The sequence below is a fragment of the Grampus griseus genome (genome assembly GCF_964374135.1).
Source record: "Grampus griseus genome assembly, chromosome: 1".
Classification (NCBI taxonomy): domain Eukaryota; kingdom Metazoa; phylum Chordata; class Mammalia; order Artiodactyla; family Delphinidae; genus Grampus; species Grampus griseus.
Window position 1 is genome coordinate 58,643,446 of NC_139017.1, and position 26,981 is coordinate 58,670,426.

At 44.3% G+C, this 26,981-nt stretch overlaps 1 protein-coding gene across 2 annotated transcripts in view; it reads right to left on the bottom strand.

Moving 5' to 3' along the window:
• Window positions 1-26,981, bottom strand: part of ASTN1 (astrotactin 1) — a gene marked incomplete at its 5' end in the record, with an annotated part of 320,320 nt that overhangs the window by 103,760 nt on the left and 189,579 nt on the right. For both annotated transcript variants that reach the window (XM_082675767.1, XM_082675766.1), the window contains one exon: window positions 1,802-1,876. In XM_082675767.1, the coding sequence (XP_082531893.1) occupies window positions 1,802-1,876 (75 nt within the window). The remainder of the gene's footprint in view (window positions 1-1,801; window positions 1,877-26,981) is intronic.

A 26,981-nucleotide genomic window follows, 5' to 3' on the forward strand; every position in this document is an offset into this window, starting at 1 on the left:
CCTGAAATAAGGAGGTCATGATCTGGTGTTTTCATCTGAGAGACTAGTTACTGTTATGTTAGGGATCAAAATGTTTAAACACTTATTGATTAACCCACTGGCTTCTGAGATAGGTGACTGCATGGGTCAAACCACACATGTGATCCCCTCTGTAGTGACTGGGTATCACATCTAGTTGCTACTTAACAAACTTGAAAAGAACAAATGATGCTTGTGGGGATGGAAACACATTTTTTGAGCTGGTTCTACTCTAAAAGCAATTTCATTAAGGGCTTGGTTTTTCAAAGTGTTAGTTTCGGACCTTTAGGGGAGAGGGAACTTATCCATGTTAATAGAACTCCACCAGGCTCTCCATCTGCCTTATCTTTATCACCCTTCATAAGTTCCAACAGACCAGCAGCAGGAAAAAGGGAGAAAAAAGTTTGCCAAATAATACATCATTGTTGGAAAGTTTAAATGCCCGAGTCATAGTCTAAGGAATACAGCTACACCTCTTGCAGCACAAATCCTCAAAAGCAGCCTGTGGCCAATGTCATTAACATGACCCAGCCCATCCCTGGAGAGACATCGGGAGAGAAGAGGGCAAGGGAGGGCTCTGTGAGGAAGTGGCTCTGTGAATCGGCGCTCTAGCTAGGAGCGTGCCTTAGGAGAGCACGGCAGTGGCAGAGCCCAGTGCATCCAAGGCAGCAGGGAGGAGAAGGAGAAGCTGAGGCAGAGAAGCCAGCTCCAGGAGGCAAATGCAGGAGCAAAATGAACACCAAGGCCAGGACTGGCTGACAGAGAGGGTCTGGGGAAGGGGTGTGGAAAGACGGCAGTGAACAGGCGAGACTCCTCACAGTGTACGAGTGCAGTGAACAAAAGGAAGCAAGTTTTCCATTCGCTCACCATTCCTCCAGTATGGCTACGCAGTCGCTTAATGCCTCCTTTGACATCAAACACTCGGGAAGGACTATTTACTTCCTCTCCCAGAGGGCTTGCTCGTGAAGGGAGAGGTATTCGTGTCCATACCTCCTGCACAAGCACAATCTCTGGCACTTAGAGGGTACTCAGTTGATGCACCTTAAGTGAAAAATAGATTGACAGACTGAAGAAACGGATGATAAGATCTTAGCTTGGAAATAAACTTGTGTTCCAGCTAAGGTCTGGCGTGAATTAAACTTTATGAAAATCTCCTAGTTCATGGCTGGCACCCAAATTCTTCCTCTGCTTGCTGACTTTTCTAATATGTACCATTCCCAGGTGTGTAGGTAGAAATTTGGGAGGGACTAGAAACATCCAATTGGTTTAGAAGGGTGGTAGATTAAAGAAAATGATAATGAGGTATAGCTGAGAAAGGAGGGAGGCAGGGATGGGAGGGATTAATTTTGAACAACTTAAGTCTTTATGAGAAAGGTGCAAATTAGATGCAAAATGAAGAGGCAAAAACTAACATTAGTTGCTTGTTCTGTGCCAGGGGCTTTCCCTGCATTATCTCATATACTCCTCACAACAATACAGCAAGGCATGTAATGAAGCTCTGTTTAACAAATGTGGAAACTGGGGGCTCCAAGAGGTTAAGTAAATGACTGGGGGTCACAGAGCAGGCAAGGAAGGAAGCCAGGACCCCAACAGAATCTGTCCAGCCTCAACATCCTCCATGATGTCACTGGATGAAGGAGGGCAAACGCTGCTGTTGCTAGGAGGGCAGAATGACTAAAAGTGTTCCACATTTTATAAATTACCACTAGGAAAGAAAGGTCAGTGGGAAGTGGGACATGGGGCTTGCAGAGATATATAAGCAAGTCCCTAGACAACAACTTACCTGAATATTTTATCAGAAGGTTGTTCTCCCAAAACCAGGTCAAAGCCTCGCTGAAATATTGTATAAGGCCAAGGCCTGAAAGGAGAAATGGCATGCAATTAAAGTCAACCAACAAACACTCCCTGAATGTCTACTCAGTGCCAGTTACCATCCCAGGTTCTGGAGACCCAAAGACAAAGAGGACACAGTCCCTCAAGAATCTCACTAAAGTGAGCTTACAAGACCTGGAATGCTGGAACCCAAACAAGAACAGGATCAATGCAAAAATCACTGACCCACTAGGAAAAGTGGAATTTAATAGACATGACAGCTGGAACTCTGTACAGAGTAAAATTATAATAATGTCCGTAAGATGTTATGGAGAAACCCAAACGAACTTTTTGGCCAACCCAATAGATTTAACAGACACTTAGCTTTGCTTCACTGAAGAAAGAGAAGCAGTATGATTTCTTGGAAAGATGAAGCCTCTGGAATCAGACAGTTCTGAGTTCCAACTCTGTTCTGCTGTTGAGCCAACTGTCTACCTTTGGGCAGATTATTTGCATTGTTGAGTCTAATTTCATCACTTGTAAAAATAGATTTGCTAATAGCTGCTTCACAGACCACTGTGAAGATGAAGCAAACCTTTTAGGCGAACGTCACAGTTCATGTGGGGTCCTCAACATGCCCCCTTTCCCTCAAAATGACATGAAGGTTCTGGGTCTTTGACAGCTTCCAGATGGTTTCAATCATTATAATGTCACTCATTCAATCAGAAACAACTGAAATGGTATTTTTGAATAAGACTTAAATACGGGTCTCTCTAGTGAGCATCTGGACGTCACATGTACTTGAAAGTAACAAATCTATTCCTTTTCAATAGTATATATCTCTTCACTAACCCAGATGGCCAACCTCAAAATTATTTACTCCTTCAAGCAAGACATATAAAGCCCGGCCTTGTGCAGGTACTAGATATTGTGCACATGGGGTGAACTGGGCCCTTGCTCTCATGGAACATACAGTCTCCAGTATAACCCAATCACACCAACCCAATAACCTAATTACTGAGGATTTTACTGTAGACATGCCTTTGGTTTTCAAGGACTACAAAAAGTCAGGAGAATAAATTGACATAATTATTTGGGACTAAATCTAATACTAGGAATTGACCCAGTGGTTGTCAATGAGGGTGGTGTCACCAATAGAGAGTATTTGGGGAAATTTAGGGCAGCTGCCCTTGAATGACACAATGATTGCAGGACATTACTGGCACTTAGAAGGCAGGTCTGGAAGGCAAGAATACAGCAGTGCTCAGAATAGCCCTGCACAACAAAAAAATTCCCCCGTGTCCCGCAAACTTCTGAATGTCTTGCTGCACATTTATGTAGAAAAAACCTGCTTATAATTATCTGAGCCTAGATGCTAACTCCATTTACACACAAGCAACAAAGCAGCTTGTACTGTTTTAATACAAGATGAATTGTCTAGGTGCATAACTACCATGTAAATTAAGAGAAGATTATACACTATTATTTAGGAATTTTACCAAGATTTGTTCATAAGTTTGGAAAATCACATCATTGTCTACAATGCTGCTCATGGTCTTTGAATCACCAATACAGCATGTCTGTTTCAGTCTAATTGCTCTTACATATATCGTGTATTGCATATTACTTTACATATTATATTTTGGTGAATCTACATTAGACGCAAATGTCTGTCAACTTTATTATCTCTTCCATTGTAATATTGCAGAAAATTTATACATTAAGATAGTTATATCATTATAAACTATATCTTAGCATTTTTTTAATTACTATTAAGATATATATATATATTTACTTGTGTGTATTTAGATTTTATTATATATGAATTTCATTTAAGGATTATAAAAAAGGTTAAGTTTATTTGTCATAAAATAGGGTGTTGGGTCTGATAGGGTTGAGAACCACCAACTTAACCCAACCAGCTAACCAATTAACTACTTGAACGAGTTGGTAGTTCCAAGGGGAGGCCATTGGGACTCCTTAAGGGAGTGGCTGGGATGAATACATTTCTTTTCTATGCTCACTATTTATAAACACTTTATTCCTGGAATTCAATTTAGAAATACCCTGAGGCAACTAGCATTGGCTCCAAACAGTACCCAAACACTGTACTATGAATCACCCCTACATCAAATAAATAGCCCGTGTGTTTTTCATGTTTGTTCTGTTCTGGGGTTTGAATCTGATTTTTTTTTGCTGAACAGTGAGTGGTGGCTTGTGAGCAGCTAAAAAATATGTACTAATTCAAGAAAAAGACTAAAAATCAGGAGAAAAAAATATCTTGTCTGATCCTAGACACCTAGAGAGGGCAATAAAAAAAGAAAAGGGAGCTGCAACTTAATCTCTCTTTTGGGCAAAATGACATTTTATTTACTATCAGTTTAATAATTTTAAATAACACACGTTTTGCCTTCAAGTCATCTCTAGTACTCAAAATGGGTGCAATGTGTAATTAGAGGTAATTCTTGGTGTGGTTCCTCGGTTGTTTGAAAATATATCTTGAGGAACCAAATTTTAGGACAAGCGTTGATTACAATGTGAACAATTAACTGCATAGAATAACATAAATAAACCTGTATTCAGGCCATAGGTAGTGAATCGATAAGCCCAGAAACATTGATTAAGCAAGCACACGTTGACGTGTTGCTAGGTAGTCACGTCAAAGAGACTCCCTGCCCTCGAGAGGCCTGAGTGTTAAGAAAGGCAGCTCAGATGTGTGGTCTGGACTCTGCCCTGATCACTGACAGGCAGCAGGACCCAGTGGGTAGGACGTGGGTTCTGGAGCCAGCCTGACTATTCGAATTCCAGCTTAGCTAGCAATTGCTGTGGGACCTTGGGCAAGTCCCTTAATCATTCTGTGTCCCCATTTCCTCATCTGTGAAATGAGGCTGAGGGTAATAATTTTATCTACCTGGCAAGGTTGTTATAAGAAGGAACTAGTTACTATGGTTAAAGTGTTCAGAACAGTGCCTGACATTCAGTAAGTGCCATGTAAGCATTTGTTAAATAAGTTAAATGTACTACTTGCCTGAATCCAATATAAATACTATAAAAAGGAGATTCCCAAATTTCTAATGAGGAAGAGGTGTCTTCCCCTAAGGTGCAAACACAATGCAACACCAGGCTTTAACTCCCATCGTAAATGTATCTGTGGCAGCTGGAGAGGAGATAACAATGAGTGCGGGAAGACTCGCACCTCCCACCGGGGCCCACTTCACAGGACAGGGACGCTGCAGGACTGACATGAAATGCAGAGAGAGGGGAAGAGCACATTGTGAAATGGCGAGGGAAGGTGGAGAGTCTTCGAACTGCTTCAGCAAAGGAGGAAAAAAGAATTGACTTATTTCCTTCCCACCAGTCAGGGATGATGTGTCAGGGAGATGGGGATTCTTATTTGATTTATTTAGCAAATATTTATGGAGGGCCTATTGTGTGTGAACTGTGATACTAGGCAACAGGAGCCGGGATAAAGAGATTCTTGCTGTCGAAGGAATCTACGGTCTTTCTGAAGAAACATACATATGCCAGACAAATAGCAGAGGATGAGTAAAAGGGAGAAGGAATGGTCTTGTTGGAGATAAGCTAAGTGGTCGTGGCAGCGGCAGATCACTCACCCTGGGCACCGGGAGGGCCGGGTGTTGGCGGCGCGTGGCAGCGTAGCAGAGGGGAGCTTGATGCAGGTGAGTGGAGAGGCCACAGGGGGCCACCTAGGAAAAGGCAGGGGCAAAGTGATGAAGAGCTGGACCTGAAAGTGCTGAAAATACTTGGAGCTGAGACCAACTGAAAGAGGAAGACGCCTCTGCATTAGGGCTTTCTGGGTGTGAGTCCAACTAAAAAAATTGAACTGGCCTCACCAAAAAGAGGCCCATTATTGAGGATATAGACCTATATCCAGGCTCAGATGGAAGCTGCCTTGGGGATGCCTGGCAACAGGGTCTAGATGCCCTTATAATTGTCCCTCTCCTCTCTTGGCTCTATGTCTCACTCTACAGGACCATTTTTTGAAAATGTCTTATGCACATGGTGGAGACTTGGCCTCCCACAGGCTCCAGCCGATGTCTTTACAGGCTCAGACCACAGAGAGGCACTACCCCTCCTCATTAGGAAAAACTAATCTGTGGAAGAACTGCTTGATCTATCTTAGATCAGATGAGGAACCTGGACCAGTCTCTGGGACCGGGGAAGTAGAGGCATCTAAGTAGCTGGAACTCCCACTTGGTTTTCAGGACTAGAGTGGGGAGGAGGGTGAATGTCAAACGAAACAATCATTTCCACCTCAGCTTCCATCTGCTTGTGGTGGCAAGAGCGTGGCCTCCATCAGCAGGGGGTGGCATTACCGAGCAGACTGTGCCAATGTTAGTTTTGTGGAAAGACCACCCATCGAGGAGCCCAAGGAGGATAGTGTCAGGCCACATGCTGGGCAGGAGACTGCACACCGCAGTTGGAAGGAAACGTCAGTCTTTTGACTCCAACTTAGGTAACGTGGTCTTGAATATTCTCTGTCCTGCTTGGGCAACCCAGTCACATGTTGGTTTAGGAAAATTAGCAGCACCGGAAGTCAGAATAGAGCTTGTTTGTTTGTTAATATCTTCAGTCTGACAAATCAACACCCTGAAGATCTTCCTCCTGTGTGGGCAGCAGATGGCCTAGATTCAGGGGCCTCACGGGCCAGCACCGGAACCATCTGGGATCCATTGCCTCGAGCAGGGACATAATCTGTGCCACAGAGGAGCCCCCGTGTAACGGAAACACAGCAGCCGGCAGGACACACCTGCAAGTTGTGTATGTTCAGAGCTATTAGTAATCTCTTATTTGCCTTTTCTTTTCTGCCCGTCTCACACAATACCCTCAGTTTATGCAGAGTCTTCCTTAAGCACCGGCAATTTCTAAGCTTTCAGTTTCTCTCCTCAATTCTCGCTCCTCTTTCTCAAGACACATCAGCGGTCACAGTGTTGTTTCCTTTAGTTGTTGGGTTAGGCCAGAAGTTGGTTGTGGCCTTGACTTGAATTGATTTGACTGGTTGCTTGGGCATTCCTTCCACTGTGTAACCTAGACCCAACTGAGTGAGTGGACTCCTGCACAGCCAGCCTGATGGAATGATCCCTTCACACCGGCGCTCCCAGGGCAGAAAGGCACCACTTCTGCTCTGGACGAGAGTATTTTAAAATCTGCTTTTTGATTAAATGCTAGTCCCAGCTTTCCACCTAACAGTGGCACTTGGAAAGGGAACTCGGAAGTTTCTGGTCAGCATTGTCTGGTGATGGGCTTCCTTGTGGGGGACATAAGACTTATCACCTGGGAGTGAGTTGAGAAGGAAGAGATACAGATGATAGACAGATGACAGATAGATAGATAGATGATAGACAGATAGACAGATAGATATAAAATAGGTGGGGGGATAGAGAGTGTGAGAGAGAATACATGTACCTATGTATGTATGTGCAGACACAGTTCAGTGTAGGGAGAGAATGTTTCAGCTGGAGGCAATGATGAAAAAGGCATTTCATGATGGGCTTTCGAAAACTAGGAGCTTCTCCTGAACTCATATATTCTTCCACCCATCGCTAAAGAGATCATTTTACAAATGAAAATAATTTGTCCATAGTTAAATGAAAGCACATCCTTTTAAGCTTGCTTCTGGCCACATTAGGCTAAGTTTCTGGTGGAAGCATGGTTCCCAAGTTCGCCCCCAGCTAGTCACAATACTTTGGGGTCTGGGTACAGGATGCCATATCCATGTGCAATGTGAGAGCTTTTGAGCAAATGTTCTTTTCTTAACTAGGTAAATGCATTTGCAAGGAGAGGGCGGTGACACAAAGAGAGAATAGAGTCTCATTTTTAAAAAGCTTCTGAAAAAAGGTAGTTTGAGAGATATACAGGAGAAAAGATAAAAGGAAAACTGGTAAAAATGACTTTTCCAGCTATACAGTTGGCTGAAACACTCCACACCTCAATTTACCCTAATGATAAAATGAGGAGATTATTATGTGCTACTGTCTTCACAATCAGCACGAGTTCTGGGAGGAATAAGTCCTGGAATGGCTGATTCCTAGATTGTCTGGTAAACCTGTGGCTTTCTCAGAAGTTAAATGATAAGAATAATGATGTCCACAGTTTCCATAGGACACTTTAGGGCCCGAAGGCCTTGGCAGATGTTGTTTCTTTACCTGGATTTTTTCCCTCTCATTTACTTATTTAATTTATACTGTTCGTTAATTCTGGACTAAAAATTACTTCCCAAAATAGACCTTCCCCTCCAGACTAGGTTACGTTCCCTTGTTATATAACGCACCCTGCACTTTCCTTTATAGAATCTATAACTAATATGCTGTATATTTAGTTAATATATTCCCTTCATCATATATAAAGGACTCTGTCATCATCTTTGCCATATCCTCGCTGTCCAGCATAGAACCATCACATAGCAGGTACTCAGGAAAGAACCAGACCACACTGCAAATGAGGTTGAGGGTTGGACAGATCTGGATTTGAGTCCTGGGTGAGGCAGTCCATTGCCTGGTAAGTCCCTCAATTTCTTTCAGTGTCTTCATCTATAAAATGTGGTTAAAATAGTACCTAGAGTTAAGCAAGCAGGTATATACTTTACACAGTGCCTGCCACACAGAACAAACTCAGCAAATATTAGTATTGTCCATTATAATTAACATTCCCATTTGGTAAATAGAAATGCATTTATAACTTCACATTTTAAAACTAAATCGTGATGACAGGCTGTATTTTACAAACGTGTGTTATCTTTAAGCGTGTAAATCTCATGTAAAGAAAAGTTAAATATTGGTGTGATTTTATTCATTATTTACTGTCTATTAATAGGTAAACAAATTCATTTAGAAGTTTTTATGCAGAAAAGTAACATATTTGTCAGTAACTAGCAAAGCAGCCAGAATGTGACTATGGAGCCAGACTCAGTAGGTTTAAAACCTGGCTCTGCCACTTACGAACCCCATGTCCTTGGTTAAGGTCATTAATTCCTGCCATCAGACCATCCTATCCATTTCCTCCTTTTGCTCCAGTCATGCCAACACCACCCCGCCCCCATCTACCCTACACAGTTCAGAGCCTGGCTCACTTCATAATTTTTGGTGACTTCAGTAGCCACTAAGATGATCCTTTCAATTCTCAAACCACTCATTTCCTTGACTTTTCTCCTCAGATGATCCTGTCCCCACCCTCACTCATGCTCATAGACTAGATTACCAATATCTGCAACCCTTCCTTGGTCACAGTTTCAAGAATCCCAATATCTGACCGTCACCTCCTACCCTCCCAGTTCATTCCTCCTAAAGCCACAGAATATTTTCTATCCACCTGAGCCTTAAAATCCATTCATCCAACCACCGTTTCATCGACCCTCACCCACCTCACGCACCCGCTTCCCTCTTCACTCAAATTAAATTCTGTGATCCATTATTGTAATCACCCTTTCATGTAACCTCAACTCTCTTGCCCTTCATTGCTTCATTGTACTTGTCTGAAACACTCTGACACTGGTTAAACTCGATGACCCCGTGGCTCCATTTCTGTGTTTGCACACATGAATGCCACTGGCAACCACACCGATTGGTCTCCCTTTAAATCCGCCACCAGTGACCTCAAGTGGGCTCTGCATACTGCCTACCGGTCAGACTACGTTTTCCTCGTCTGTTGTCTTTCCCACTCTCAAGATCATTATCTCATAGCTTCTTCTTTCTCCTCACACCTCCAACACCTCCTCCCCCATCCTTGCCCTCAGCTAATGATCTGCTTCCTACGTAATTGAGAAAACAGAGGCAGTCAGATTAAATGCTGTCCTCACAACATCCATCCTCCTACCTGCTCCTGTGCCCACTACTTGGCCCTCCTTCCAGTAATTAGGCCGGAACAGTTTGTGCTCCTGTCTGGAATACGTCCATTCTAACTCACACTTTGACAACTGCAGGCAATGGGATATAAGGAGAGGAGCACTAGATGGAAGTTACAAGTTCAAATCCCCTTCTGCTATTATGACCTCAAGCAAGTAAGACTGCCCGAGAGCCTCTGTTTCTCCATATGCAGAATGGGAATCATGAGCTACAGCATACTCCACACAAACTTTACACTGTTGAACAAAGTGTGTATAAATAAATTTTAGATACTTCATAATCTTTGATTTTTCATTTTTTTAATCAACTTTATTTTTGCAGTTTTGCTCTATGTTTTGTGTATGCGTGCTTGTGTGTGTGCTTAACATGTTATCTCATTTAATGATAGAACACTGAAAAACTAACACAGTCCCTGTCTCTCTGTGGCTCAGTTTTCTCACCTATAAAATGGGATAATAATAGTACCCACCTTATCAACTACACAGGATTAAATGATCTAATATCTGCAAAAACTAATAACCTTGGATATAGTAAGTCCTGAATAAATTTGGTTGTTATTACACACATATTATCTGGAATGCTGGTTCTAAATCTTGAAAAGGGTTTTGCTCAAAGAAATTTTAGAAGTATATAAAATGATCTTGAAAATGACAGTAATAAACAAATGTTATAACTTTCCCCCCACAAGTTTGGAATTCAGGGATACAACCTTGGCCCCAAAAAGTGGCAATGAAGACAAATACACACATTATGATGGTTAATTTTATGTGTCAACTTGACTGGGCCACAGGGTCAGTCTAGATATTTGGTCAAACATTATTCTGGGTATGTCTGTGAGGGTGTTTGAATGAGATTAAGATTTAAATTGGTAGACTGAGTAAAGCAGATTGCCCTCCCTAATGTGGGTGGGTCACATTCAATCAGTTGAAGACCTGAATAGCATAAGAAGGCTCACCCTCCCCTGAGTAAGAGAGAATTCTTCCTACCTGATGGTCTTCCACCTGAGACATCCACTTTTTCTGCCTTTGGACTCAAACGTAAACACTGACTTTTCTTGGGTCTTGAGCCTGCCGGCCTTCAAACTGGAGCTACATCATCAATTCTCCTGGGTCTCAGGCCTCTGGACTCATACCCAACTACACAGCTGGGTCTCCTGGGTCTCCTGATTGCTGACTGCAGATTTGGGGACTTGTCAGCTTCCATAATTGCATGAGCCAGTTCCTTAAAATACATCTTTCTTCATATTCTACATCCTATTGGTTTTGTTTCTCTGTAGAATGCTAATACACTTACATATACACGTGTACATACAAATACAGAATCCACACTTAACCTTTTTGTCAACACAAAGCATGTCAGAGAATGAGAGCAGTGAGGAAGCATAGGCATGGACCCCAGTTAGGCAGGACCCACTGCTACCTTGATCCCTGTCACCTGTCTTATGGGCAGAAAGGATAAGCGCCTGCTTCAGTAGACTCAAGGGGCATCCTAGAAGGCACAGTCCATCTGTCCTCAGATGGGAAAGCTGGCCCAGGAACTTGCAGTTTCCCTGTATATTCTGGGATCAAGGATTATATAAAGCAGAAGGAAGAAATCTTGGGTGGGTCAGAAAAAGCTGGAAAGAGTAGCTGCCACTCACTGACCACTGACCATGTTCCAGGCAGTCACATGCTCAGTGCCACACACCCATTGGCACACCCTTTCACTACCACCTGGAGAGCCACACAGCTGTACAGTTATTACCCTCAGGTTGCAAAGGTAAACAGAGGTTCAGCATGGTTAAGTCAGTTGTCTAAGGTCACTCAGCCAGCAAGGGCACTGGTGAGTGTGATCATGGATCACAGAGCCCGTACTGTGCCCTACACCTTGCCTCCCTACACCTTGTATTAAAGTCACCTGCTTATCTGTCTTCCTCTTTAAATGTCCTTGCACTGACATAGCTACTGAATCTACTTTATCCCTGCATCTCTCATAAGTGCTATAGCAGAATGGTTCTCAAAGGCTGGGGTACATTAGATTCACACCACACATGGGCACAATAGTTCTCAAACTTTAGTTGCTCTCATCCACCTATCTAGGGTGCGGCCAAGCATCAGTATTCTTTAAGTTAGGCAGCTGCTTCTAAAGCTCACAATATGCTGAGAATTGCCGACCTAACATATGTCTACTCACACCCTCAGGCAATCTTTACGGATGAGTTCGGTCTTCTATACAATATGATTGCCATAAAAATGGAAATTACAATCTAGCCTAAGGATTCACTGGAACCCAGTTTTAAAATTTCTGAATAATAATGAGGGATGAAGCATACTGAGTTCCCTTCTGTCCCCTTTATTGATGAATTAAGATATCCCAGATTTCATTACAATTATGTAAGATGTGCATTTGTTTTTTTTTATTGTCAGTCATTTTGATTTTAGTGGATCATTTTCATTAAAACAGTATTATACAGAATTGAGATTTTCATGTTTATAAATGCATCCACAGGTACAGATGTACCCCCACACATACATACATATATACAAACGAGTGTCTATGTACATGCCACACACACGCACACACACTCATTCACAAACACACACACACTGCCATAGCTACTGCAACATGTCCTTTGGGGGCTGGGGGAGGGGTGGGCAGATGGCTGGTAGGACTCACAGTTACTCTCTGCCACCTCTCTTAACCCCGTGGCAGCTGCTGTGGACACTGAAAGCAGTTCCGCAGAACAGCCACTGACAGCAGGGTCCCTTGCAGACACCTCTGTGCCTTTAGTAGTTCATGTAAATCACCCCAGAAAAGCCTCACTGTGGCTCAGATTTTGTGGGTGGGCTCCGGAGTCACATCTCCCTTTGAGTCCAAGGTCTGGATTTGAGTTCCTTGCCAGCTGTGTGAAACTGACCAGATATTTAACCTTTCCAAGTCTCTCCCTCTTTTCCTGTGAAATGGTGATAATAACAACTGCCTGTTACTTACAGGACGACAGAAGAATAAATGAATGAATAAATACAGTTCCAGGACAATGACTGACACACAGTTGTTACTTTCTAAATGTAAGTTTCCATCCCCCATTTTTCTCTGGACTCTGCATCTAAAGGCTCAGTTGATTTTCACCCAGGGCTAATGCAGCCAGGGTCTCAAGTTCAATCCTCCTGAAAGCTTGTTAGTCTCACTTACTCCTGTCCATGGGCAAAGCCTGTACCAGGTATCCCTGGACACCCATCTTTGCTCACAAATGAACAGGACGCGAGCTTAGTGATGGATCTGTGCAAATCCATCCCTGCACAAGAAAAACAGCTCAACACCTATTCACTGCTGAGTGTGTCCTCCCCGTAAAAGGAGGGTGCAAACCTGGGACTCCCTCCTCCCCCACAGACGCACCCCCTCAATTCCGGCGAGAAGGTAGGAGAGTGAACAGCATTAACACAAGAGGAGAGTGACAGATGAGAGGCAGAGGATGTGCAGGAGAAGAGACAGCTTCCTCCATTTCTATGATTTTATGTGAGGGGAAATTGACAATGTAAATAGACCAGGGAACCAGGAGAGAATCACAATATCCACCAAGGACTTGTATTTAGTATGAGTACTTTTACCCTTCCCCCAAAGTCCTTTCCTATCTACTAAGTTGTTTCCATTCAACATGTTATTTAGCAAGTTCACTATTAACTCAATCCCTCATTCATTTATTTATTTACTTGAAAAATATTATTGCACTGCTAAACACTGTCAAGGGAAACAGAAATGATTAATACACATTCTCTGCCATCAAGGACTTCATTAACGTAGTGAGTCATTCTGCAAGCAGTTATTCTGCACCTCTGATGAGCCAGATGCAATGGAGAGTGCTGGGATACAGGGATGAAAGGCAGGTCCCTGTCTGGGACCATGGCCTAATGGCATAAGAATGATAAGTAAACAATTTGTGGCATTTGGTTTGTCAGTTTTTATGATAAAGCAAGTAAGAACCATTATTTATTGTACATTTACTAGTAGTCAATGAGTCAAGTGTTTTACATGTATTATTTTACTTAGTTCTCATAAAAACCCTGAGGCGTAGGCATTACAGTATTCCCATTTGATAGATGGGGAGAGTGAGGCTTAGGAAAGTTAACTAACACTTGGCAGAGTCCAAGCCCCAGCCTAGCACTCTCAGACGCCAAAGCCCTTGCCACGACCTCAGTGAGCATCATCCTCCCTGGTGCTGCAGAGGACAAAGGAGAGTCGCTGAGCTGCACTGGCTGGAAGGGTTAATGAGATGAGGACACATCTGAACTCCAAGGCAGAGATGAGGAGGTAGGATGCAAAAGGCTGAGTTTTAACTGTGAGCATCTGGCGAGATGTGGAGTAGGTAGCTAGACAAGCAGGGCTGGTATTTTAAAAAGAGGGAAGTACACAGGGAGAATGGGAGTGAAAACAGAGGCCATGGGAGGAGGAGAGATAGTAATAACGGGACGACTGATCAATCATTTACTATCCCCGTTTACCTCTATTTCACAGATAAGATCACTGAAGCTCAGAGAGGTTACATTGCTAAAAATGACACAGAAGATAGATGAAGTACGATCACGCATTCATTCACTCATTCATCCATTTATTCAGCACATATGTACTCAGCAGCCGGGACGGTCAAGTTCTGTGTTCTGGGGATACAGAGGTGAACAAAAGCGAAGATGGTGAGAATCTGCGTCATGCGTTCATACTAATGAATATACAATCATTAGTGATGTGAGTGCTCCGAAGAAAGGAGTGTGGTCCTTGGGTGTTTATGGTCAAGGAGAGCCTGTCTGAGAAGGGGCGGGTTAAGCCCTGGGTGAGGCGATCTTTAGATACAAATCTGATCCTGTCATTCTCATCCTTTAAATTCCTGTCCTGCCCTCAAAGCTCCCCTGCGTGACCTGATCCCTGCCTACCTCCCCAACGTCATGCACAGCCTCTCTCCCTGCTTGCTGGGCCAGAGTCATGAGCCTGACAGCTCCTACAGGGGGCCAGGGCTTTTTGCTTCCCCAGGACCAACGAGGATATGCTAGCCCTACAAAGCCTTACTCCTCATCCTGATCCAGTTGGTGCTTTCTCATCTCTTAGTTTCAACTGAAACACAGCTTCAGAGACCTCGGATTTTAAGTTACCCATCTCCTCCCCTCACTTTAGTCACTCTTGGTTAACCCTCTCTTTTCCTTCCCTGGACTTTTCACAAAATGTAAGTACTTTGTGACGTGTTTGTTTTCTTGTTTGTTCTAGTATCTTCCTCATTAGAGTGTTTACCCCATGAGGGTTTCCTCATGGTATCTGCAACTCTTGGCAGAACCCAACACACAGTAAACCCTCAAGAAAAAAACTTTAATGAATGATTTTGGTAATTATAAATAAGCAAGCATGTGGGGGGGGGGACGGGAGGTGTGTGTCTGTGTATGGAAGAGAGGAATAGAAAGAGAGATAGCCAAGCTGAGTTTAAAGTTTCAAGATAATAATTATAACACTAGCATCAAGTCTTCATGAAGAAATTAACTGACAATAAAAGCAAAGATAAAATATGTTGATATTTTCCTTATGAAATTTAGGTAGTGAAAGTAAATGAGAAAAACCATAGGGAGAGATAATAGGGTCAAGGGATCATTTGACATTTGAATAAGGGATAGAAGGTGTCTGGGTATAATAGTATATGCAAGAAATAGTCATCTGGGGAGCAAGGCTGTCTAGAAAGTAAGAAGAGCTGGAATGATGAATTAAGGTGGGGAATTTAGCTTTGGCACTGAGAAGAACACATCCATTTCAAAGACAGGAGTGAGAGAGGGTAAAGACGAGGAGAGACTGAAAGTAAGATGGAAGGAAGGAAAGGGAGTCTGTGTCACACGGCTTAAGTTAGGGCTGAGGTTATGGGCTGAGGGCCAGGGGCCAGGACAGAACTGGGTACTTGAGGAGAGTGAAAAGGTTTCTGGCCCATGACAAGAGATGGGAAGGACGATTGTGATGCTGCTGTGAGTCCCCGGTTGGAATTACAGAAAGAATACCCATGAGCAGGTTTCTACGGGATCTTCCCTAGCTCTAGCAAGCCCCAGAGCAGCAGAGAAGCAAATGGAAAGCTCTTATAAAGGTTGGAAGGGGCCAGGGAGAAGTGGCAGAAAATAAAAAGGACAAGGATTTGGGGGTGGCTAAGAATGTATTCTTATAAATGGCTTTGCATGGCATCCAGGCTGGCTGGAGCAAGGAAAGAGACAATGGATTTGATGGATTTTGAAACATGAAGTCAAAGAGTGAGGCAAACAGTGGGGAGGCTGCAGTGGGGCGAGGAGAAGCTGGGAGGCTGTGGCGAACTTCAGAGCTCAAAAGCTTCATGCCTGGATGCTTTTCAAATATAATGTCATCAAGGAGTGGCCTTGCTGGTAATCCCCTAACGTAGAGAAGAATTAGAAGAAACTGAGACGTCTGTTATAAGGACAATTAACATACATGTGTCCTTGTTCATGCAGTCAGCCAACAATTACTAAGGGTTTACTAGGTGTCAAATACCACACTCATCACTGGGGAAATGAAGTCAAGTAAGACACAGCGCTTTTCCAAAAGGACCCATGGCCTAATGAAAGAACCAGATAAATCAATGGATTATTATCATACTTGGTGATATGGGTGGAATTGTGTCCCCCACAAAAGTTATGTGAAAGCCCTAAGCCTCAGTTCTTCAAAATGTGACCTTATTTGGAAATCGGGTCCTTGCAGATGTAATTAGTTAACATGAGGTCATACTGGAGTAAAGTGGGTCCCTACTCCATTCAGATGGATGTTTTTATAAGAAGGAGACCCGGTGAAGACACAGACACACAGAGAGAACACCATGTAAAAGAGAGAGGCAGAGATTGGAGTGATGCAGTTGCACGTCAAGGAACATCTGTGGCTACTAGAAGCTGGAAGAGGCAAGCAAGGGATCTTCAGAGGGAGCGTGACCCTGCCAACACCTTGATTTCAGACTTGTGGCCTCCAGAACTATGAGACAATACATTGCTGCGGCTTTGAGCCACCCAGTTTGGGGCATTTTAGATGGCGGCCCTGGGAAACACACACACTTCTCTCAGTAAAATGTACTCAATGGAGGGGTATTTGGGGTGTTATGGATCCACAGGGGAAAGGTATCCATACCTGGGGGCCAAAGAATGATTTGCAGAGAAGGTCCAATTTTGAAGGATCAGTATGAACTGATTTGACAAAAATGTGGGGAAATGCAGTCCACAGGGAGACAAAGTCCTGCCTTCAGTCACAGAGATTAGCACAGCAGGGGGATCTCTTCCCCTGGAGCCCAGCAGCCAGGAGACAAGCACTGGAGATGAGGCCAGAGGTCAGGGCAGAGCAGAGCCTGATAGGGAAGAATTTGGAATTTTATCCTGAAAGGTAACAGAGCGCTGCTGAAGGAATTTAAGCAGGAGAGGCAGGAAGAGTGGTTAGCAGGCTCGGGGAGTAATCCCCATGAGAAATGAGAAGCGCCAGAATGAAGGAAGCAGTCAGAGGAGAGGGGACAGTTCTCAGTGAGATTAAGAAAATAGAAATTTGGGCTTCCCTGGTGGCGCAGTGGTTGAGAATCTGCCTGCCAATGCAGGGGACATGGGTTCGAGCCCTGGTCTCGGAGGATCCCACATGCTGCGGAGCAACTGGGCCCGTGAGCCACAATTACTGACCCTGCGCGTCTGGAGCCTGTGCTCCGCAACAAAAGAGACCGCGATAGTGAGAGGCCCGCGCACCGCGAAGAAGAGTGGCCCCCGCTTGCCGCAACTAGAGAAAGCCCTCGCAGAGAAACAAAGACCCAACATAGCCATAAATAAATAAATAATTAAATAATTTTAAAAAAAAGAAAAGAAAAGAAAATAGAAGTTAACAGGACACACAGAGTGATTGGGTGTGAGGATGAGGAAGAGAGAGGAAGTGAGAATGAAACCCAGATTTCTGGCTTCAGCAGCCAGGAGGTGGCAGCTCCATTCACTGTGCTGGGGCACCTAAAAGAGGAAAAAGTTTAAATTAAGAGCTCAGTTTGGGATACACTGACTTTGAATTGTTCAAGCTGGGTAGGAATGAGGTCCTGAGAGGCCAAAAGGTGAAGATCTGTTCTGTTTTGCTGTGCCAAATAAAAAGGGTCTTGAGAAGTAGGAAGTTAGGAGGTAACTGGAAGGTCAGGTCGGCAGAAGGATGGAAGTGGCCTGAGTGCACAGAATTCAGTTTCAGTTGAACCTGGAACAGCGTGGGTGTTAGGGATGCTGACACTGTCCCCGCTCCGGGCCCTCTGTATCTGTGGCTCCTCCGTGAGCTGCATCGTATAGTACCGTGGTACCTACTATCGAAAAATGTTGGAGTATAAATGGACTTGTGCAGTTCAAACCTACGTTGTTCAAGAGTCCACTGTATAAAAGGACGTATAGTGCCCCAAAGAAGTGTGAGGCAGAGTCTCTGCAAATTTCCTTCTCCAGGGGGCTGGCCAATGCACAGAAAAGTCCTGTAAGTTACATAGGGTTGGTTATTAATTGATTTCTGTGAGGAAGAAATAAAAGGAAGACAGAAAACAAGATTCCAAAACCTTTATCAACTGCACCTACTCTGGGAAGTAACGAAGGCCACGCAAACCTCAGGGTGAATACTTCAACGATCCCACTCAGTGATTGTTGATCAGCCTGCACCTAGCACAACAGTTGTTCTCAACCTTCAGTGTGCATCAGAACCCCCCGGCGGGCTCGCCAAAATGCGAACTGCTGAACCATGCCTCAGAGTTTCCGATTCAGTAGGGTGGGCTGTCTGGGGTTGGCTGGAGAATGCACATTTCTAACAAGTTCACAGGTGATACTGACGCTGCTGGTCTGGGAATCACATTTTGAAACCTTGTACTAGTGGTATGAACCCTCACTGGGCATCAGAATCACCTGGGAGCTTTTAAACTATTCAGAGGCCAGGTTCAACCCCCTGAGATGTCTGATTTCATGGGTTTGATATGGGGCATGGCCATGGGTGTGTTTTAATAGACTCAACAAGATTCTAATGTGCAGCCTGGGTAAGAGAACAATAGTCCTGCTTTTTTCCTGACACAGAGGTAGACACCCAGGCACACAGAGTTAGACGACCTGGCCCAGGACATAGGAGTTCATAGTCTAGAGGGAGAAGCATATACATGCACATTTTTATGTAATGTAAGAGAAGTGAGTAATGGAGGTTCAGAAAAGTACAAGGCAAAGCTGAGGGGAAGAAGGGGAAAGCCACAGAGTTGATGATTGAGGTGGGACTTGGAAAGGGAGACTGGAAAAGAGAAGAGGTTTGACTTTCCAGGTAGGCCACTGGGGAGGTGAAGGGCAGTGGTGATGCTGCAGTGGATGAAGTTGGATGGTGACTGAGGGGGCGTTCCAGTGCAGGAAGGGGAGAGCACCTAAGAATGTGGTTTGCTTGGATAATGTAAGTGGTTCAATGGGGCAGATGCACAAGGGCCACGGAAGTTAAAGCCTGGGATAAGGCTTTAACTGGGCTGGTAGGTGGCAGGTCAGGAAGCAGCACGCATGCCAGGCTGAGGCTCTGGGTCGTCCAGGGTCATGGGAAGCGTCCGAAGAACTCCCTGCAGTGGCCCTGGCTTTCTCACTGGGCTCCCTTGCTGGGCTCATAGTTACGGCCTCCCACTGAAAATCATGACAACTCCTCAAATTTTCTTGTTACTTTTCAAGTAAAAGACAGATAGGAAATAAAGCAATTCAGCTCCTCAGTCTAGTTAGACTCGCAGTAGATTTGGATCCCCTTTACTTACTTATGGACCTATTTTTCCCAAGTGTTCTTTTTCCCTGGTATATTTGTAAACACCATTTTTATTCCTCTTAATCCTTTTGGCAGCATTAACTCATTCTGTACTCACTGCCCTTATCTTTCCTATGAAAAATGTTCACAGACATCCTTAAAATTCAGATTTTTTTTTTCTTTGCTGTTCTCTCTCAAAACTTTTTCTGATTTTGGGTTTGAGGATGTTTTCTCTCACAGACCAGGTTTGCTGAAGGCAACTCACTCATCAGCTCAAGACACGTTCTCTGCCTTTTGCACCTCAGTGCCCTTGTGCTGTACACACGGGCCTCTTTCTCTCTCTCTCAAAGCCTTCAAAGTATTCACTCTGACCTTGGCCTTGGGCATTGTGGTCAAGCAGCCTCAGGCCTCTGGACTCGCAAAAGGTTTCAGATCCCCATGGCTGTCCCTCCTGCATCTCCCACCAGCCTCAAATGCACTCCTACAAATGACAGCTGCTGGGCCTGCCACACTCAGACTGGGCTGCTGTAGAATGTTCCAGCTGGAACCTAATCCAAACTGTCAAGCCCACTGCAAGTGGAGACTTCAGGAAGTCCGGTGATTGTAAGGGCCCAGTCAGAGGCCAGATAGGGAAAGACAACAGCAGAGGCTGTCCTCCTTACTCATTGATACCGTGAAAGCTCTGCTATTTCTTGACTCTTTTAGCATTCTCCAAGATGGGGCCTTTATTCTCCCTCCACACTGCCGGTCCAGGTGCCAGGAACAAAGGCCAGGCTCAGTGATTGCTCCGTGCAGGCAGCAAGGAGAAAGGAGTGTTCGAAAGTGCCCTTCTGCAGTGTTTGGCATTTGATTTCCTCTCCCTCCAATTTAAGTGATGGGGGATGGTCAACACTGCTCTGGGGAGAAGGAAATGGGAGGACTTCACCTCCATTAAAACCATCCAGAAATGAAAATCATTGCCTGGTAGGTGGTGAGGTCACCATCACACTGAAGACCGAGAGGCCAGACCCTTTGGGAAATGTTGTCGAGATGATTACAGCCTCCAGGGAAAGGCTGGGCTTGAGAAGATCATAAACTCACAGGACTTTGAGACCACATCCCTCACTGCAAAGCCACTGCCATGCGTCCACTGAGCCATTGTGAGCCTCGGCTCCCAAATTTCAGAGATTTCAGAGGATTTTGAGATGGTGTTAAGCATTCAACATTTTTCTTATTTGAATTAAAATCTGCTTCCTTCTCATCTGTACCTGTTAGTCTTGGGTCTGCCTTTCTGGGGCAAAACAGCACCAGTCTAACTTTCTTGCTGCAGCTGTCACCATGTCCTCCCTTCGCTTCTCCTGCTCTAGACTGAACACCTCTGGGCGCTTTACCCAGCCTACCAACTGGCTGACCAGCCTCTGGTCACTCTCATCTGACACTGTTTAGGTTGTCACTGAGCTGCCTAGACCTAAACCTTGAAATCTATGATTGACCAAACCAGGGTACCATAGAGCAGGATTCACACATGCTCCACCCACCCCTAACACTTGCCTGGACACCCTGATCCCACTGACTGTGCAAAACCACCTTGACATGGCGCAGGTGAGAGCTCTCACTCCCCGTGAGTTTGGCACCTGGGGCAGATGCCGATGAGGACACCCACATTCCACCACTATGCCACTGCTGCTGAGGATGCTCTGGGGCGCCACCCATATGCTGCTTCTTTCAGGACCCAGGCACTCATGCCCTAGGCACACGAGTGTGGCTGCAGATGGACCTCACCGGACACCCTCTCTGGGAAGCTGCTTTGCCTAATGTAGGCCTCCCTCTTCAGGGCAGCCCACATCCAGTGACCGGTTCGTGTGGAGGGGGCAAAGCCCCGATCCCCTTGCCTCAATTTGGGACACCTCTGAAGGGCCGTCCCAGCTCCAGAGTTCCCCTGGGACGGGCCGAGGCCTCCGTTGTCACTGCCAGGCAGATGACTTTCTCCCTCTGCCCAATCCGCTTCTCTCACTGCCTCCCTCTGAGTTGCTGTTCCCGAGGAGAACTCCCCCAGCCTGCAAATCCTGCCCCGGAGTCTGCATGGGGGAAAGCTGACCTGCTACAGGCTGCATACCCCTCCCCTCCACCCGGGCCTCAAGTCCAGCTTTCAGGCACTGGTGAGAAAGGACCTTTGTGCCCTCACCTTCTGTAAGGTCTCATCTTCTGCCTCAAGTCTAGGGACTTTGGTGCTCTGACCACCTGTCCAGCCGAGAGAAATCACCTGTTCACCATGCACAACAGGCCCTCTCTCACTTTCCCCTCTGAGGGGTAAAACAAGGCCTAGATAGCATGAAAAGTGACTTTTCCTGGGGCAAGGACATCTCAGAAAGCAAGACCCAGAGGCCCCCTCCATCATCCTGTAGAATCCTGTCCGCTTTCCCCACTGTTCTGCAGCGCTGCTCCACCCTGGGCTGCCCTGCTGCCCCTGCTTCCTCATGCTTCTCTCCTCACAACCCGCCCTCATTTCCCCCATGCCCAGTTCTCAAGATCACTGCAGCCTCTTGCTTCTGCTGTGTGTTCCTGCTCTTGACCGTCACACACCCCTGATACACTTTGGCAGTTATAAAGGAACTGTAGCTGATCTACCACGGAGTCTGGCCTGGATGGAGAGGATGAGAAGGCCCTTAGGACATTAGGATGGCAGGATCCTGCTTCCCTTATTGCCCTGTGCTGCTTGTTGATACCAGGCAGCTCCCTGGGACCAGCCCAAAGCCAAGGAAGCAGCTTGTGAGCGTTGATTTCTTCTATGCACCTCATTCCTCTGCCCAAAGTTCCATGTGCCAAGAAACCCTCTATCTGGACAGGTACTGACCACTCATCCACCCACCTGTCCTGTTGGGGTACAGTATTCAACCCCTGTCCTCCATTAGTTGGGCTAATTTACTTCCATACTGCTATCTTGAGACCTAGCTATTTTATTGCCACCCTCACTCCAACACACACACACACACACACACACACACACACACACACACACACACACGGGGTATTTTTTTTTTCTTTCCATGTAGGTCATCTTCTGAATAAAAGAGGATCTACCATGCCTGAGGGAGACAGCATTTTCTGTTCTCACTGCAGAGGTGGACGACCCAACACTCACCTGGAATCCCTGATACACTCAGCCCGTGAGCAGAGAGTATTGGATGGCAAATTCCAGAGGCAGCAGTGGAGATCTGGTTCCCAGCACTGCCTCTGAAGCTGATGCTCAAACTTGCCCTTTTGTCCCTAGAAGGACTGTCTTCTTTTATACACGGCTTCCAGCTTATTTCATTTTCCCAGACTCATCTCCCACCCATTTGTCTTCACAATGTCTGCACTCTCCACAGACAGAATAACCAGGAAGATGACAGAACAGTTGCTAGGTACAAACAAGAAATAAAGATGATGCTGAACCACAGGAAAGGCGTTGTAATCACTTCATAAGAGTGAACACGAATTCACTACTTTAAAAATGTGGTAGATCTTCCAAAATATAGCAGAGGGAGGAAAACTCCCAAACTCCTTCTACGAGGCCACCATCACCTTGATACCAAAACCAGACAAGGATGTCAGAAAGAAAGAAAACTACAGGCCAATATCACTGATGAACATAGATGCAAAAATCCTCAACAAAATACTAGCAAACAGAATCCAACAGCACATTAAAAGGATCATACACCATGATCAAGTGGGGTTTATTCCAGGAATGCAAGGATTCTTCAATATACGCAAATCTATCAATGTGATAAACCATATTAACAAATTGAAGAAGAAAAACCATACGATCATCTCAATAGATGCAGAGAAAGCTTTTGACAAAATTCAACACCCATTTATGATAAAAACCCTGCAGAAAGTAGGCATAGAGGGAACTTTCCTCAACATAATAAAGGCCATATATGACAAGCCCACAGCAAACATCATCCTCAATGGTGAAAAACTGAAAGCATTTCCACTAAGATCAGGAACAAGACAAGGTTGCCCACTCTCACCACTCTTATTCAACATAGTTTTGGAAGTTTTAGCCACAGCAATCAGAGAAGAGAAGGAAATAAAAGGAATCCAAATCGGAAAAGAAGAAGTAAAGCTGTCACTGTTTGCAGATGACATGATCCTATACATAGAGAATCCTAAAGATGCTACCAGAAAACTACTAGAGCTAATCAATGAATTTGGTAAAGTGGCAGGATACAAAATTAATGCACAGAAATCTCTGGCATTCCTATATACTAATGATGAAAAATCTGAAAGTGAAATCAAGAAAACACTCCCATTTATCATTGCAACAAAAAGAATAAAATATCTAGGAATAAACCTACCTAAGGAGACAAAAGACCTGTATGCAGAAAATTATAAGACACTGATGAAAGAAATTAAAGATGATACAAATAGATGGAGAGATATACCATGTTCTTGGATTGGAAGAATCAACATTGTGAAAATGACTCTACTACCCAAAGCAATCTGCAGATTCAATGCAATCCCTATCAAACTACCACTGGCATTTTTCACAGAACTAGAACAAAAAATTTTGCAATTTGTATGGAAACACAAAAGATCCCAAATAGCCAAAGCAATCTTGAGAACAAAAAAAGGAACTGGAGGAATCAGGCTCCCTGACTTCAGACTATACTACAAAGCTACAGTCATCAAGACGGTATGGTACTGGCACAAAAACAGAAAGATAGATCAATGGAACAGGATAGAAAGCCCAGAGATAAACCCATGCACATATGGACACCTTATCTTTGATAAAGGTGGCAGGAATGTACAGTGGAGAAAGGACAGCCTCTTCAATAAGTGGTTCTGGGAAAACTGGACAGGTACATGTAAAAGTATGAGATTAGATCACTCCCTAACACCATACACAAAAATAAGTTCAAAATGGATTAAAGACCTAAATATAAGGCCAGAAACTATCAAACTCTTAGAGGAAAACATAGGCAGAACACTCTATGACATAAATCACAGCAGGATCCTTTCTGACCCACCTCCTAGAGTAATGGAAGTAAAAACAAAAATAAACAAATGGGACCTAATGAAACTTCAAAGCTTTTGCACAGCAAAGGAAACCATAAACAAGACCAAAAGACAACCCTCAGAATGGGAGAAAATATTTGCAAATGAAGTAACCGACAAAGGATTAATCTCCAAAATTTACAAGCAGCTCATGCAGCTCAATAACAAAAAAACAAACAACCCAATCCAAAAATGGGCAGAAGACCTAAATAGACATTTCTCCAAAGAAGATATACAGACTGCCAACAAACACACGAAAGCATGTTCAACATCATTAATCATTAGAGAAATGCAAATCAAAACTACAATGAGATATCATCTCACACCAGTCAGAATGGCCATCATCAAAAAATCTAGAAAGAATAAATGCTGGAGAGGGTGTGGAGAAAAGGGAACACTCTTGCACTGCTGGTGGGAATGTGAATTGGTACAGCCACTATGGAGAACAGTATGGAGGTTCCTTAAAAAGTTACAAATAGAACTACCATATGACCCAGCAATCCCACTACTGGGCATATACCCTGAGAAAATCGAAATTCAAAAAGAGTCATGTACCAAAATGTTCATTGCAGCTCTATTTACAATAGCCCGGAGATGGAAACAACCTAAGTGCCCATCATCGGATGAATGGATAAAGAAGATGTGGCACATATATACAATGGAATATTACTCAGCCATGAAAAGAAACGAAATTGAGCTATTTGTAATGAGGTGGATAGACCTAGAGTCTGTCATACAGAGTGAAGTAAGTCAGAAAGAAAAAGACAAATACCGTATGCTAACACATATATATGGAATTTAAGAAAAAAAAAATGTCATGAAGAACCTAGGAGTAAGGCAGGAATAAAGACGCAGACCTCCTAGAGAACGAACTTGAGGTTATGGGGAGGGGGAAGGGTGAGCTGTGACAGGGCGAGAGAGAGTCATGGACATATACACACTAACAAACGTAGTAAGGTAGATAGCTAGTTGGAAGCAGCCGCATGGCACAGGGATATTGGCCTGGTGCTTTGTGACAGCCTGGAGGGGTGGGATAGGGAGGGTGGGAGGGAGGGAGACGCAAGAGGGAAGAGATATGGGAACATATGTATATGTATAACTGATACACTTTGTTATAAAGCAGAAACTAACACACCATTGTAAAGCAATTATACCCCAATAAAGATGTTAAAAAAAAAAAATGTGGTAGAATGATGAACAATATTAACACCCAGACAAAGGCAACCATGGCCATTTTGACAATTCAAACCATGTGTATCATGCCTGACTCAGGGACATTTCTATGCGTGCAGTGTATGGCGGCGGGAGAAGAGGGTAGCTGGGGGTAACACTTTAAAGGTGCAGAGATACCTGAAGAGATTCTCCAGCTGTCTGAGGTTAGAGTGAAATAAAAATAGTTTGGAAGTGGGGAGAAGGCAATAGTTCAAAATGCCTATTTTCTAACCAATTCCATGTCCATCAAGCTATCAGGACAGATCCATTATTTTCTGTGTCACTCAGTATAGTCTCATGGTTAAGCACGTGAATTCAGGAGCCAGACCACCTGAGCTCAAAACTGGCTTGCCACTTATTAGCTGGGTGACCTTGAAAAATCACTTTACTCTGATCTAATTTCCTCATATGTAAAACAACAGTAACTATATTCCCCCTACAAGAGACTAATGATAAAATAGTACCCACCTCACAGGATTGTTGAAAAGATTAAATGAATTAATACATGGAAAGTACTTATAGTGGCAGGCACACGGCAAGCACAATGTAAGGGTTTGCTGTAACTATCATCATCATCCTTACCTGTTGTAACTACCTGTTAAATTGTCTCCAATACTGCTGGTTTCACCATAATCTAATAGGGGGAGGTGTTGACCCCTTTCCTGACTGGGTAATGTCCGGAGACACTTTTGATCGTCACATCTGGGGGTAAGGGTGCTACGTGTATGTAGTAGGTGGAGGTCAGAGATATTATTAAACATCCTGCAACACACAGGACAGCCCCCTGGCAACAAGGAATTATCCGGTCCCAAACATCAACAGTGCTGAGGTTGAGAAACCCTGATCTAATGCAGGAATAATCAAACACTTTCTGTGGAGGGCCAGACAGTATATATTTTTGGCTTTGCAGCCATATGGTCCCTGTTATAACTACTCAACTCTGCCTTTGTAGCAGGAAAGCAGCCATGGACAATACACAAACAAATGAATACCACTGCGTTCCAATAAAACTTTATTTACAAAAACAGGTGGCAGGCCAGCTTTGGCTTGAGGGCAGTTGTTTGCAGGTCCCTGAGCTAATGCCTGTCGTGCCTTCCTGAAATACCATCTTCATCACCCCCTCCCTTACTCAAAATACACTCTACCAGCTTCCCATTTCCTCCAGGTAAAACCCAGACTCCTTTTTGGGAATCCAAAGCCCCTGGCCACTGCCTTACTTTCCCCACGTATCCTCCATGCCTCTCCTATCAGGTTCCACAGCCCCATCACACCCACTATTTCCTGAACAGGCCGAGTGCTTTTCCCCCTCCTCCCCTG